The sequence below is a fragment of the Panthera uncia genome (genome assembly GCF_023721935.1).
Source record: "Panthera uncia isolate 11264 chromosome E2 unlocalized genomic scaffold, Puncia_PCG_1.0 HiC_scaffold_19, whole genome shotgun sequence".
NCBI lineage: Eukaryota > Metazoa > Chordata > Mammalia > Carnivora > Felidae > Panthera > Panthera uncia.
The window spans coordinates 31,077,731-31,092,218 of NW_026057588.1; the positions used below are offsets into that span (position 1 = coordinate 31,077,731).

General features: G+C 62.2%; 1 protein-coding gene across 2 annotated transcripts in view; it reads left to right on the plus strand.

Annotated features, from left to right (window-relative positions):
• Positions 1–12,422, plus strand: part of LOC125915952 (guanine nucleotide-binding protein G(o) subunit alpha-like) — a 77,060-nt gene extending 64,638 nt beyond the window's left edge. The window contains exons 3-6 of one of the 2 annotated variants that reach the window (XM_049622045.1): positions 1,797–1,925; positions 3,148–3,277; positions 7,248–7,401; positions 9,513–12,422. In XM_049622045.1, coding sequence (XP_049478002.1) covers positions 1,797–1,925; positions 3,148–3,277; positions 7,248–7,401; positions 9,513–9,700 — 601 coding nt within the window. In that variant the 3' untranslated portion in view covers positions 9,701–12,422. Of the gene's footprint in view, positions 1–1,796; positions 1,926–3,147; positions 3,879–7,247; positions 7,402–9,512 lie in introns of those variants that run through there. The other variant, XM_049622044.1, reaches the window with a different exon arrangement.
• The last annotated feature ends 2,066 nt before the right edge of the window (positions 12,423–14,488 follow it).

The window sequence follows — 14,488 nt, forward strand, 5'->3', positions numbered from 1 at the left end:
GGGGGGGGGGGGCCAAGACTAGAGGCTCGCAGCCCTGGTGTCCAGCTGGAGACAACAGAACGAGGGTCATTTCAAAACCAGCATGGCTCCTGAGCAGAGGCCAGGGGAGTGGGGGAAGGGCCATGCCCAGAGGATTGGGAAGCTGGGACGAGCTCCTCCAGGCTGAGCCCAGAGCCCAGACGCCCCCATGGGCCCGGCGAGGATACGATGAGGCAGCCAGAGCCTCCAGGTCTGCTCTGCGGCCGCTGCTCCCCTCCGTCCACAGAGGAGAGGAGGCCTGGAGGCCTGTTTAAGAGCACAGTATCTGGGGTCAGGCACACCCGGGCTCAAAGCCTAGCAGTGTCTCCTTTTTGCAGCGTGACTTCAAGCTTATGCCTTCTCTGCCTAGGAACCCAGCATTCGGTTTTATTTCCTTAGGGAAAATCCTCACAAGGATTTGAGGCAGGCCTGGATTATTGGTTTACCAGTAGAAACCCTCATTGGTGAAGCCGCCCCACCCTGCAACCCCATGAACGTCCTCAAGCCAAGGAGCTGGTCCCCACGTGTCCCAGGGCTGGTGCTAATGAAGCACAGCCCCTTCCACTGGCAACCCGGGATGCCACGTCGTCCTGTGGCTTGGACCCTCGGGGCTCCTCCCCTGTGGGCTGTGTGTGCTTCTCCCCCAGCACAAGGGGTGGATGGCCCAGCCAGCCTTGTGGGTCACTGAATGGCCTTCAGGCCTGGCTCACCTCCCTCATTCCTGGTTTTCCAGCTCCCACCCCAACTTTGGGTTCAGGCCTGACCCATACAGACCCCCAAAGCCCTTCTGGGTGCTCGTGGGCGGGTAAAATGCAAAGGCCTGGTCTGTCTCCAGAGCGAGTGGTGATAGAAAAGAGAGCCCCGATGCCAAAGACGCGGCCCGCAAGGCCCAGCACCCTGCCCAGCTGTGTGACCTCTGAGCCTCCCTTCCAAGGGCACCAATGGGAAGGTGCGGCAGATGCCCCGGTAGACTCTGAGCAAGGCTGGAAAGGTGGGCGGATGCCCAGAGGGCCTTCCGGAAGCACTCTAGAGTACTGTTAAGAGGTGGACCCGGCTCTAGATGTCTGCCTTCGAGCCCGGGCGCACGGCTGGGCAAGGTACTTGGCTTTGTTGACCGTTGGTTTTCTAATCGATAAAGTGGTACATTGAACTCAGGAAAACTAAGGATGAAACCCGATCACAATGTAAAGAGTCGAACGTAACTATTGGCCACTATTATTTTAAGAGGAAGACATGACAAAACAGCACTACAAACGGTCTCGTGTAAGAGTTTGAGCTTCTCTAGGGGCGCCTGGGTGGCTCGGTCGGTTAATCGTCCAACTTCGGCTCAGGTCATGATCTCACGGTCCGTGAGTTCTAGCCCCGCGTCGGGCTCTGTGCTGACAGCTCAGAACCTGGAGCCTGTTTCAGATTCTGTGTCTCCCTCTCTCTCTGCCCCTCCCCTGTTCATGCTCTGTCTGTCTCTGTCTCAAAAATAAATAAACGTTAAAAAAAATTTAAAAAAAAAAGAAAAAAGAAAAAGTTTGAGCTTCTCTAAATGCATCTGGAACTACACACACAGCCCTTGACTCAGTGAGAGGCTCTTTGAGAATGTGAGGCCAGGACTTAAGTAAGCTTCCCCTCCTCCGTGGGCACCTCCCACTCTCTGCCCCCAACACCGGCCCCTGGAGTGGGGGGGGGGGGGGGGGGGCGCCATCGCTTCCATGGTTGGCCCCCAGGGGGCGCTGGCCAGGGCCGGGCTGGCTTGTTCCAGGGCCCCTGTGTGTTGCCATCCCCAGCTACCTGGACAGCCTGGATCGGATCGGGGCCGCCGACTACCAGCCCACCGAGCAGGATATCCTCCGAACCAGGGTCAAAACCACTGGCATCGTGGAAACCCACTTCACATTCAAGAACCTCCACTTCAGGTGAGGCCCGGGGAGGCTCCCGAACCCTGGCGAGGACACCGGGACAGATGGGAGCCACCAGCCTCTCCGCCTTGTCTTGTCTGGAACACCCAGTTATCGCCCCGCCTCGGGGGGCTTTGCAGTTGGGACAGACAGTAGATATGAGAAGGGACCTGTGTGTCTGTTTTCTACCAAGTTCGGGGCCTAGGATGAACAGGGAGGCTTCCTGGAAGAGGCAGCGTTCTAGAGTGAGTCTCCAAGGAACAGAGGATTTGAGTAGACAAAGGGCGGTAGTCTTGTGCCTGGGTGACTTCTGAGGAGGGGGTAGCCCCTCAAAGGCCTCCCTGTGAGGAGTGGGAGGGAATGACGGGTAAGTGTAAGAAAATCTATGAGACCCGATGACCCAGATTACCTCAGAGCTAGAAGGCGCTCATAGATCAGCTGACCCACTGTCTCCGAGTACATGTGGGGGACACCGAGGCCTGAGAGCAAGGCTGTCCCCAAGCACAAAACACAACTCAAGTCCAGGAGCCCAGAGCACCTCAGAACAGAGGCCTGAGGCATGAGGCTGGACTTCTTGGGCCCTCCCGGAGAGTCGTGTCCCCACCTGGGGTCACCTCCATGCACTGAGGCCTGGAAGTCCCTGTCTTGCCCCCACCTACCTTCCAGATGTGGTTTCTGGGTGTCGGTGGAGCAGAGGGAGAAGCCAAGAGGGGGAGCGGCAGGCAGCCATCTGCCAGGGAGGGGTGGCACAGAGCAGAGATGAGGCCGTGTCCGTGGACACATCCGGGTCAGACCCCGGCCCTACCGTGCCAGCTCTCGCCGGGGCCGCGGGCACTTAACCCCTTGTGGCCTTCCTTTCCCTCCACAAAACAGGTGACAGTCCCCCCCCTGCCCGACTCCCCCCAGGCTGGTTTGGAGTGTGCCCAGACCACAGACGTGAGCAGACACACTCGGAAGGCCAGGAACAGGATGTGCACGTTGCCCTGAGAGGAGGGCCCCGCAGAGACCTTTACTGGGGGCGGCTGAGGCGTAGCCCTCGGTACAGTTCTCGAGGTGCGAGGGCAGGCGCTTGAGTCCCAGCATGTGAGCACAGCCCAGGCACGGGACCGACGGCCACGGTCTGCCCGTCAGCACCTGAAGTGGGGTTTCTCGGCAGGCTCGGGGCTTGACCAGGCCTCCGCACACCTGCCTGGGCCCCACCGCCCACCACTCCCAGACAGCTTCCCTGTCTCCCCACCAGGCTATTCGACGTCGGGGGCCAGCGATCTGAACGCAAGAAGTGGATCCACTGCTTCGAGGACGTCACAGCCATTATCTTCTGTGTCGCGCTCAGCGGCTATGACCAGGTGCTCCATGAAGACGAGACCACGGTGAGTGGCCCCGGGCCCGCCCGGCCTGTGGAGGCACCGAGGGGCCCAGTCGCACTCTGCCGCGGGGTGAGCCCCAGGGGCACTGGGGCAGGGCCCGCCGCTCCCTCTCCCGACTGTGCGGCCGGGCAGACGCCCCGTGACGCCAGCGCAGGAGGGGCGGCCGCAGCCCGCCCCAGCTCAGGGGCCGCGTGCAGATTGATGACCAACATCTCTGCAGCCTCTGGGACTCAGGCACTTAGTGCCTCTTCAGTGAACACGGCAGAGTCACAGAGGCCGTCAGGTCAGAACAAAATTAAGCAAATCCTAAAAGAAATCAAGGTTGCAGTCGAGCAAGAGCATAGGTACGACAGAAATAGCTGCTCTTTGCCCCGACAGCCTGCCCCACGCGCTGGCCGGGCCGCTGCCAAGAGAGATGCGGGGCTGGCAGGGGGAGGGCAGGGCATGCGGCACGGTGGTCAGCGCCCCTCCGCTGGAGGACGCCAGCCCCGGTCCCCGCCTGTGTCACCCGTGCGTCACCCTCAGTCTGGGGCCTCGGAGGACACCAGGCTGGCTTCAAAAGGAGGCCCTCACCTGGAGACGGAGACGGGTGCTGCCTGATCTGGGCCTGCTCCTGGTTCGCTGCCCAATTCAGGCTGCACCCCCGCCCCCCGCCCCATCTCGGTTACTATTATCTGTCAAAGTGGGTTAACGACAGTACCTACGTTGGGGGCCGTTGGCGAGAGAATGAGAGCGCGCGTGAAATACTTGGAACCGTTTCTGGCAGAGCAGCATTGAGCTTGGTGGTTGTATTGTCCCTGGGACTGTCCACCAAGCAGCGGGCCCGTCTGCAGAGCCCGCAAGGGAAGCCGGGTGTTGTCGTGATGCACCCGCAGGGCCCCCGGACACCAGCCCGCAGCACCTCGCGGGGGTCACGGGGTCCTGGCTGTGGGGTCGCTCCCTCGGCATGAGCCAGCTCCTGCTGCGGCCGGCGCGCACAGACCCGGAGCCCCGAGCCTCTCAAAGTCGGCGCTGAGAGTTTGAGGCCGTTTGTCATTATGGTAGAGCCTTGAGCGAGTTTGTCTCCTCTCTGGGTCTGTTTCCTCCTCAGTCCTGGCCTGCTGGCCCCACACGGCGCGGCGACGCAGATCCGGTGGGCTGTGGGCGGTGGGGAGGGACGGGCACAGCAGTGAGGCTTTCGGCAGACTGGGGCTGGAGCCGTCGGCGGGGTGGGTGGGTGATCCGCGTGCCGGCGTGTCCACCTCGTCCTTCCTTGCTCAGGGCCAGCTGCGCCCCTGAGTTGGGCTTTGGCAAAGCCCCCGAAGCCCTGGCTCGTCCAGGGGCAAGGCTCCTGGGGCCTCGGCTGTGAGCTTTTTCTGGTAACGCTGTCGTTCTCAGGGGCTTCGGCGGGCTGTGGCCCCTCAGATCACTGGAGCTGGGGGTGGGGTGGACGCACACCCTGGGCTTTGCTTGGACCCGGACTCGCTGGCCACCCCACAGCCTGGGGTCGGTTCGTGGCCGGCCCCACAGTGAGTCCCTGCGCAGGGGACGGTCCTTGCACATCTCTTGCTGTTCCGCCGGCCAACTCTGTGCTTTTGGAGCTGCCAGGCCACCCACGTGGTCGGGGCTCCACTCGCCTTGTCCTTCCTCCCTCCAATACCCGGGAGTAAGAAGCAGGGCTGCACAGTGAACCTGATGCTAACCCAGCCACGGGTTTCAAAGAAAGCAGAGAGCTGGGGGGGGGGGGGGGGGGGCAGAGGGGCCCCTCTCTCCTGCGGCCTGCCCTCTCAGGGCTGCCCGCAGCTTAAACCCGAGTCCCGGGCTCGACAGCCACAGGGCCGGACTCTCATTGGCCTCTGGAGCGTCAGGCAGAAGCAGAGGGTCCGACAGCTACAGGGCCCCAAGCTCCTTGGCCCCTGGGCTGCCAGTGAACGAGGGGCCGGGCAGCCGTGGGCACTGTGCTCGGTACCCTCCCCGTCTGCCCACCTGGTCCGGCCCTGCTACCGAGTGGAGCGCACCCCCTGGGGAGCTCTCCCCATAGGCGCCTGCGCCTTCCTTCCCTTCTTGCCTTTACTGTCCCTCTCCCACCCTCCCTCCTCTCTCCTCCTGCCCCATTTCCCCTGCCCTTCTTCATAAGCACCGAGGCCCAGGACCATGGGGAAACCAAGGCCAGGAACGGGCCTTCGCTGGGGCCCTTTCCTCCCCAAAGCAGGCTGCCCCTACCTCCTGGGCAGAGCAGCAGCCCCTGCAGGAACGGGCTTCTCAACATGACAACAGCTCACCAGGCGGCTCGTTGCCGTAGGGGCAGCAAGAACGATACCTACCTACCGTTGCTCTAGAGCTAAGCAAAAGTCTGTGCGTCCGGGACTCGGCAGCATCGGGCAGCAGAGGAGCCAGACGGGCGTGGCCCGGGGCCTGGCCCCGCCTCTGCCACTGGGCGAGTGCGAGCCGCCTCTCCACTTCCTCCTTCGTAAAGTGGCCGTGGTGGCAGAGCAGCCTGGTGGGCAGCCGTGACACCCACCGCACACGGAGCCAGAACGACACCCGCACTCAGGACTCTGCGCGCGGTAGATGACCGTTGTTGGGACTCTGGCCAAGCGTGTGGCCGAAGGACAAGCTGGAGGACACGGACGCTCGGCCCCCGGGAGGCAAAAGCTAGGCCCTGCTGGCCAGTCCTTGGTCCTCAGACTTCCTCTGGGGTCAGCCTGCGCGTCCCCGCCCCCCCCACCCCCCGGCCTGGGGCAGAAGTTGGGACTGTCAGGACAGGTGTCTGGAGGTGGCTCCTAGAGGCTGGCCAGGAGCCGGGGGGCTGGAGGCTGCCCACCTGCCAGCGGGCCTCCCTGTCCACTACACCCCAGCACCCCGAGGGTTACATCCTGGCCTCCTACCTCAGGCCTGTGGCTCCAGCGGCCTTGGGCCTCAGCCTGCCGCCATTTCTTCACTGTCACCACCGTCACCACTGCCTGCAGGGCCTTAACTTGCCAAACCAAGGCCAAAACCATGAGCAGATTCTGAGAGACCCTCCAAGTTGGGCAGGTATGAAGCGCCTCCCTCCAAGCGAAATCATCAGCTAAGAGTTGAAAGCACCAGGTTGTCAGGGCGCCGCTGGGTGACTTTGCTGTGAATGCCCTCCCTGCCCACCCTCGCCTTCCATCTCCAGTCCTCGGGCACTGTGGCGGGCACCGTGGCCTAGGCCAGCCTGCGCAGGGGCCTCTGGATGGGCTGGCCTTGACCTCCTGGCCCCGGGACTGGTTGAACCAATATTTCCATTTTTCTCTCTTTCTCTCCTGTGTTCCGCTGGGTTTTTATCTTCCTTTCTGTTTTAATCTGTTTTGCTGGGTTTCTTCTTGGGGTTCTTCTGGCCGCTCTACTGAGAAACCAGCCCCAACAACGAGCTCCCCCAGAGCCGCCCCTGGCCCAGCCACGGCCCAGCCAACCAACCCGATCCCCCAACCGCACCAAGGCCACAGCAAGATCACCCCCTAGACGCTGTCCCCCTGGTGGCTGCTTCCAACTCTGGATTAATTCGAGGATCTCTCAGTCCTCGGTTAATGTTTCCCAACGGAATGCGTGCACCCTCCCACCCCCGCGGGTGAAACCGAATGGGATCCCAGTAGAGAAGTCTGCATGGCCCCTGGTTCCGTGTAGACGTGTTGGATGGCAGTGCTGTCCCTGCGTGCATGGTGCATGTCCTGTCCGCAAGCCGGAGACCCTGCGGGGCCTTCTCTGCCCCCTCCAGGGCAGACCTCCTCCGGGGGTGGGGGGGCAGCATTCTCCATCCTGCCCGCCCTGCTCTGCCCCAGCCTGTCTGCGTGTGGAATGAAGTAGGGACCGTGTCCCGTTTGTCCTGTGGGTCCCCCTGTCTCTGTCCCTCGGTGGTACGTTCAGCCACGCTGGTGGGCCTTTCCTTTGCTTGTTCCGCTGTGTCGGTGGCCGCGGTGAGTCAGGGCCCCGGGCACCGCCAGCCCTCACTTGCCTCTCCGCTCTGTTGCAGAACCGCATGCACGAGTCCCTGAAGCTTTTCGACAGCATCTGTAACAACAAATGGTTCACAGACACGTCCATCATCTTGTTTCTTAACAAGAAGGACATATTTGAAGAGAAGATCAAGAAGTCCCCGCTAACCATCTGCTTCCCTGAATACACAGGTAGAGCCCCCCTGCCCCGCAGGGACAGCAAGGACAACACAGCGGGCTTCTGGCCACGCTAATGCCGGAGGGGGCGGCGCCTCCCACCCCCGCCAAGTCCAGTCCACCTCTCCCGTGCTCTGAGGATGCCCCAGACCCTGGGAGGAAGAACCCAACCCAAAACAGAAGACGGGCCTCCAGGCCCCCGGAATGTGCCGTAGTGAGGTGGGCCGGGCAGCCCGCCGGGGCCTCCTGGTCGGAGGAAGCAGGGCTACAGTCCTGGCTCTGCTGCCTCTTGGAGCCGCAGCTTCGTCACCTGTAAACACAGGTTATCAGTGAGGCGACAACAGCAGGATGATGAGGGGGTTGAAAGCCGGGGCTTCCAGTCAGGCAGCCCGAGGCTCACACCGGGCTCCGCCACTCATAGCAGGTTAGGTAACTTCTGGGAGCTCGAACGTCTGTGAGACGGGGATAATCACTGTGATTATGCAGCCCTCCCTCAGGACTTGCCGTGCGGACAAAGTGAGCTAATGAGCATGGGGAGCTTAGCATGGCAGCTGGCACATAGTAAGTGCTCACTAAACATTCGCTATTACTGTCACAGTTGTGATGATAACTAACGAGCGCCATAAGAGCACCTCCCACAGGGGCAGTTAGAAGACGGGAATGATCCGTTGGCTATGACGGAGGTCTGCAAGCAGCAGAGACCCTGGCCTCCTGGCAGAGGGGCTGAGGACATCAGAGCCACCTCTGCTAATGTTGCCGTGGTTCACCTAACTGGGATGTACGAGCAGCCAGGGAAAGCAGCCTGACCAGGGCCCCAGCAGAGGCGGCCAGAACGGCCCAAGTGCCCACTGGCTCTTCCAGATGGCCAGGGCCTGAGCAGACGGGTGAGTGGGTGGAGAAGTGGGCATTCCCAGCCTGACCACCCCCGGGCCTGGAAAGCACAGGGTGAGGGCAGAGTCCCAACAAGGCAGGCCTGTCAGGGGAGCCCCCAGGCTAAGCCCCCACCTCCCTGAGAGTAGATGTGGGGGTCATGATGGAGCCAGGCTAGCAGCACCGTCCCCCACTTCCTCGAGGCCAGGCCCCCAGTGGCATGCACCCAAAGATGGACAAGGCCCTCATGCCCACCAGTCAGCCTTCTCTTAGCCCTAAATTGGTCTGTGGATCCTGCCCTAGGTGACCTGGGCTGTGGCTTGTGGTACAGCGGAAGCAGGCAGGATGGGTCCATCCCCAAGGCTGGTTGGGGGCTGAGGACGTCTGAGTGCCTATGTGTAAGTCCCAAGGACGCTCTCCCTCACCTGTAGCCCAGATCGCAAAAGGAGCTGTGCTCTGGTAGACCCTCAAGGCCAGGCCCGTGTGCTCATGTGCCTGAGGGGCTGGGACCCCCTTCCAGGTCCCAGGCTTCCAGTCCATACAGCAGCCACCCTAGCCTAGCACTGTGGCTCCAAGATCCAGCCCCACTGCCCGGCTGCCCTTAGTCGGCCGTGGGCCCCTACTCTGCCTGGGCCCAGACTCCTGCAGCCTGTGGGGGCCTCAGTGCAAAGCGGGGAGTCCTGTTCCGCTTCTCCCCAGACAGCAGGTGCTTCTCCCAGGCTCACCTGGGAAGAGCAGTGTGGCACTCCCCAGGAAGGTGGCAGAGCCAGGCACTTGTGAATCCCAGGTGGTGACTGTGACAAAGGGGAGGGCTGAGAAGAAGGAGGGAGGAGGCCCAGGTGGCTCACCGACGTCCAGCAGTGGCCAAAGGAGGTGACATGGGGAGGACCTGTCTGCAGGCTGTGCATCAGCCAGGGGCCCACCTTCTCTGAGCAGGACCCACGGTAAGAAAGAACATTTGCATCAGGAGTCAGTGGGGACAGATTTAAAAGGAAAACAGGAGTGTCACGAAACATGACTCACCCTTAATAGGAGCAAGGCACAGTGAGATCTGGTCTTTTTGCTTCATTTCAAACTGGACGTGGACCACTGACTTGCTTGCGTGGCCCCCTGTTGACTTAGCTGAGCCGTCAGGCTGCCCTCCCCCAGTCAGGTTTTCCCCTCAGGGTTGTCAGTGGGAGGTCCTGGCCCTGGGTCTGATGGACACCCTGGTGGCGGCCTCGACTCACCAGCTCCGCACCTGGTCTCTCCTGCAGGCCCCAGTGCCTTCACAGAGGCCGTGGCTTACATCCAGGCCCAGTATGAGAGCAAGAACAAGTCAGCCCACAAGGAGATCTACACCCACGTCACCTGTGCCACTGACACCAACAACATCCAGTTTGTCTTTGACGCCGTGACGGACGTCATCATCGCCAAAAACCTGCGGGGCTGTGGCCTCTACTGAGCCCCAGCCTCACCGACCAGCTGCCCGCCTCCCTGCCTGGACTGCCACCCCACCCCACCCCTAGGACCAGAGCTCCGTCGCCTCTCAGACCGCTCTCTGCACTTGACAAAGAAGCGCCAGCCACTGGCACTGAGGAAGGAGGAGGAAACACCCTCCGTCAGCCGCCCCTCCCCCGGACATCAGAAGGCGTGGTAACACAGGGCCTGGGCCGGGGTGCCGAGTGCCCGCACCACTGGCCTCCGCTTTATCTCTGAGAGTTCTGTCCTGGGGAGAGGGGTGTGGGGGCCAAGGCCACCATTTGGCCCAGAATGGGCATGCACTGCACTTGGTGACTCATACTCAAAGTCCCAGGGTCTCCTCCTGTGTGGGGGTGGCTCTGGGCCAGGGTGCTGGCTGGGGTGGGGGCCGCGGGAGCCACTGCTCAGCCTCTCCTGGGGTCTTTTCTGGTCGAGTGCGGCTGCGTCACCAAAAGCCAGGGTGGGACCAGCCCAACCACGTGTGGGTCCCAGGGCTCAGGCCACGGCGAGTGCCTCCCTCCTCCTTGTGCCTGGATCTCGGCCCTCTGTCACGAGCCCCTTCTTCTCTGGACCATCATCCCTCCTTGCACACTTTGGAGGTTCCCATTGCCTTCTGGGGAACCCCCATCCCTGACTCCTCGTAGGTCTGGAAATGCTTCTGAGACTGACTTCTTGCAAAGGCACGTGGTTGATGGTCAGAGGAGTTGAGTCCCGCGCCTGGAAGGAAGTCTAGGAGGAGGTGGGAGGCGGCAGGGGAGGGGAGGCTGAGGGGAAGTAGCTCTGGGGTCGACCGGGATGGGGCCTCACCCCCAGTGCTTGCGGGCTCAAGGATGACCCGTTCACTTTCTCCCATCACCTGGGTCTCTGGCAACTGCTCCAGAATGTGAGTAGTCAGTCGTGCTCTCCCTTCTCAGATTCACAGTGAATCCGGCTCAAACCAGCAAGGCCAGGCGGGGGGGGCCCTCAGGCACCGTGTTCTGAGGTTGAGGAGGCCCCGGGGAGGTGTTGATGTGGCCCCTGCAGCCAATAGCGCAGCTTCCTTCCGTCTCGGTGAAGAAAACAGAGTTTGTCCAGAGCTGTGGGTGTCCTGCCAGCCCTCAGGGGCAGAGGAGGAAAGACAGATGGGGCCACCATCCTGAGGGGCCCAGACTGGCTCAGACACATACCCACCTCCCCCACCCCCCGCCCCACTTCTCTGGAGAGAGAGTCCTAGAACACCCTGGAGGGGCTTTGCTGCAGAGATTCCTGAGCAGAAAGGGGTGGGGTGACTTCTTTTGGTGACCCAGGCCGTGGCTGGCCTCGGGCAATCAACATACCTCTCCCTTACACCCAGGAGCCTCCAGCGGGCTCACGCCAACACCCTAGGCAAGCCCTGTGTGCTTGTTTGGCAGTCGGTCCTAGGAGTCAGATGTGCCCATGGTAGGGGAGAGGGCTGCCCCTTAAGAGGCCTCTGACCCCTTCCTCGAGCCCTCTGTGCTCTCGGCCTCACTCTGGGCTCTGTTCCTGGACTCCCACTACAGCCCCTGGGCTGCCCCAGAGCCAGGAAGAGCCCTGTGCCAACAGCTCTGGGCTTCTTGGTTCCGGTAGGCACAGAGCTCTGGGTGGTGCGCAGGAAACCCAGGGCATCCTCCCTAGTGCCAAATGCCTGCAGGGATGCGCGCCACTGGGAAGCCACACCCCTCGTCCGGCGCACTTACTGCTGCCCCCGTCCTTGTGGGAAGTCACCGGGTAGCCAGGCTGCAGGGACCAACCCCCCCACCAGCCCAAGCCCACTTCAGCTTTGCTTGCCTTGTTGCGTGCTGGACTTTGCACCAGGTGCTGGGTCGTGGCAGAGGACAGGCCCCTGGAACCAACAGTCTCCGTGTCCTACTGTGAGCAGCCAAGGCCAGTGAGGCCATTTTGTCCAACAGTAAAGACGTAGCAGGTCTTTCCCGGCATCACCCCACCCTGGAAGTGATCTGCTGCGCCCCTAACTCTGCCCCGTGACCCCAGACTCAAAAGCAGCCACCAAGAGGAGGCATGCTTGGACAACCCCACCTCTAAGGCCATTGCCCTGGAGGTGGAAGTCACTGGCCCTCTGGGCCCAGGGTTCTCCATCGGCCAGCTGCCCCCACCCTCCCCTGTGGCACCAGGAGGCTGGAGGGGCAGGTTGCCTGGGGCCTTCCTGTCCTTCTGTGCCCCAGGCTGCCCGCAGTGCTCTCGCCGTCCCACCCTAGCCTGCGGTGGAGTCCTCGGCTAACGGAAGCCCACACGGAGAGGGCATCTGGGACAAAGTTCCCTCCTTGTCCACTGCGTCTCCCATCCACGTCGTTACTGGTGGCTCCAGTATGGGGAGGGATGACTGAGGGTGACAGATGAGTTCTGGCTCCGTCGTGGGTATGGATGTAAGGGGACGATGTTGTGAGTGAGAGACCAGGCATTGGGGGGCGGGGTGGTGTCTCTCATCCATGGTGGCTTCGTGCGTGTCCCCAAAGGACCATGCCTTAAACTCTATGAATGGCTCTAATTTAGCAGGCTGAGGGGAAACGGGATTTCTAGGAGGGACGCCTTTGCCAAACCCATGAAAAGTGTGCCTGCCATTTAGATGCCTGTGGGCAAGTTCTGTGCCCTGCACCGATTGCCCTCACAAAAGCCCAGTCTGGGCCTTCCCGCTGAGAACTGTGGTTCCCCAGGGCTCTCCAGCCTCCCTGGAGGGAGCCGGGCCTGAGGCCCAGGCCGGGGCTCAGTTGAGCCTGTGGTCTCTGGCCTGAGGAGGGCGTGGGCTCCACCCTCCCCGACCCCCTCCCCTGACCAGAGGAGAAAGCACGGCTCTGCGTCTCTCGCCATCAGCCGTGACAGTCTGGGTTCCATGGCCATCTTCCACGGAGGCCTTAGATGCCACGTGCCCTGGCCCTTCCTCTCCCGTCCGTCCCCAGCTGAGCCTGAGGGCCCACAGCCGTGTGCGCCGACTACCCAGGCGCGGTGGCTGAGCCCAAGCAGAGCCACCTCTCCCCCAGCCCGGCTCCCCACCCCGCTGTGGGAACCAGGACACCCAGGCCCTCCGTGACTGCGCTGGGCATCGGTGAGTCTCCCCCAGGGCGGGCAGCAGCGGCGGGGGACCTCCCCACGCGGAACAGCAGCAGGGCAGCCCAGGACCCCTCCAGCCAGCCTTCCCTCCCGCCAGCATGAGCCCCGCAAGGCAGGGCCCCCACTGAGAGCGAGGGCGTGTACAGTCATCCCCCAAGGGTTGATTCTGCAAGTTTTTCCTGCCCCCGCCTCCCTTCTTGCCGCCCCCCACCCCCAACCTGGACTCACTCACTCCTGCTCATCTCCTGCCTCCTCCCCACCCGCCCCTACCCAGGCAGGGGTGAGTCCGGGTGCTGCTGTCCCTCTGCGTACAGCGGTCCCCCCTCCCATCCCTGCCAGCGCTGCCCACCCCGTATTAACTGTAATTTTGTAAGAAGAGTGACTTGTTGGTTTAATAAATCTCTAGTCATTGTAATAATTTATTGGCTACCGTAATGTATTTATTAGTCACCTGCCGTTAATAAAAAGTGCCAGCTTTTTCTAGTGCAAGTGTGGTGTGTTGTGTCAGGGCCCAAGGAGCTTCCCCCAGGTGCACCCACATGACACATGTCCTCGTGCCCTGCACAGGCCCGATCCCAGGGCCAGGACTGTGGGCCGCACGGCAGAGGGGGCACACTCGACTGGAGGCCAGAAGGTTTCCGGGCATCCGGCCTGACCCCGCCGACCTCTTGGGATTGTCATGAGCCCACCTTCCCGTCCCAGTGTGCTTGGTGCCGGCCACACCGCTGCCCTGGGGGACGCAGCAGCTGGGCGGACAGGGCTTTCCTGTGGCTGCTGGTGGCTGGTGGGGGGAGACGGGAAGGTGACCGCGGACAGGAGTGGGTGGCTGTTGCCTGGCTGTGACCTCTGGCTTCTTTCTCTTACCCCCAGCGGTGCTGTCTCCACTTTGCGTGTACTGCAGCATCTGTTTTCTCCAGGGAAGCTGGGGAGGACAGGCAGGGCTCCTGGCTCGGTGCGGGGTTCCGGTCAGCGTGCAGAGGGATGGCAGTCGGGCGTGTGCGTGGGGAGGGGGGCTCAGTGCCGGCGCCTCCCCTCCCCACTGCTCTCCCTGAGTCTCCTGGATCAGCCCTCTTCCAAGACTCACTGCGAGACCCTCCCCGCAAAACCGGGTCCGACTGTGCGCAGCGCCTCTCCAGACCACAGACCTTTTCAGTGCGTGTGCCCTGTCCCCTCAACTAGACTGTGAGCTCGCAGAGAGCAGGACTTGAGCTGGCTGTTCCTACCGCCCCGTAGCAGCCCAGCAGAGGCAAATCCAGTCGGTGCTGCTGGGCAGAGCAGGCGTATACGCACACACTCTGCAGCCCTGGGCAGAGGCTGCGGAAGGGCTGAGCCTCAGGCTCGTGGAGCTGTGGGGCCCAAGCGGCTGGCCTGCACTTCTGCGAACCTAAGCTCGGGGGCCCGTGTGCTAAACGGACGCAGTCCCTCCTTGGTTCAGTTCACCCTGGGAATCCCTTCTGGTCCTGGGAGTCCTCCAGCATACGTCCCCATCACATCCTCCGCTGTCTGAAGACCAAAGCAATGCTCGGGACGGTCTGTTGTGCAATGGGCCTGGGGACTGGCCTTTGGCTGCGGGCTTGTGGCTCTTGGTTGAGCAGCTGTGGGACCAGGCAGCTCTGTGTGGTGGGAGGCATTTTCCTATTGAGTCCTTGGGTCGTGGAGCGTCCCTACTCTGCCCTCAAAGGTGACACATCGGGCCTGAGTGTTC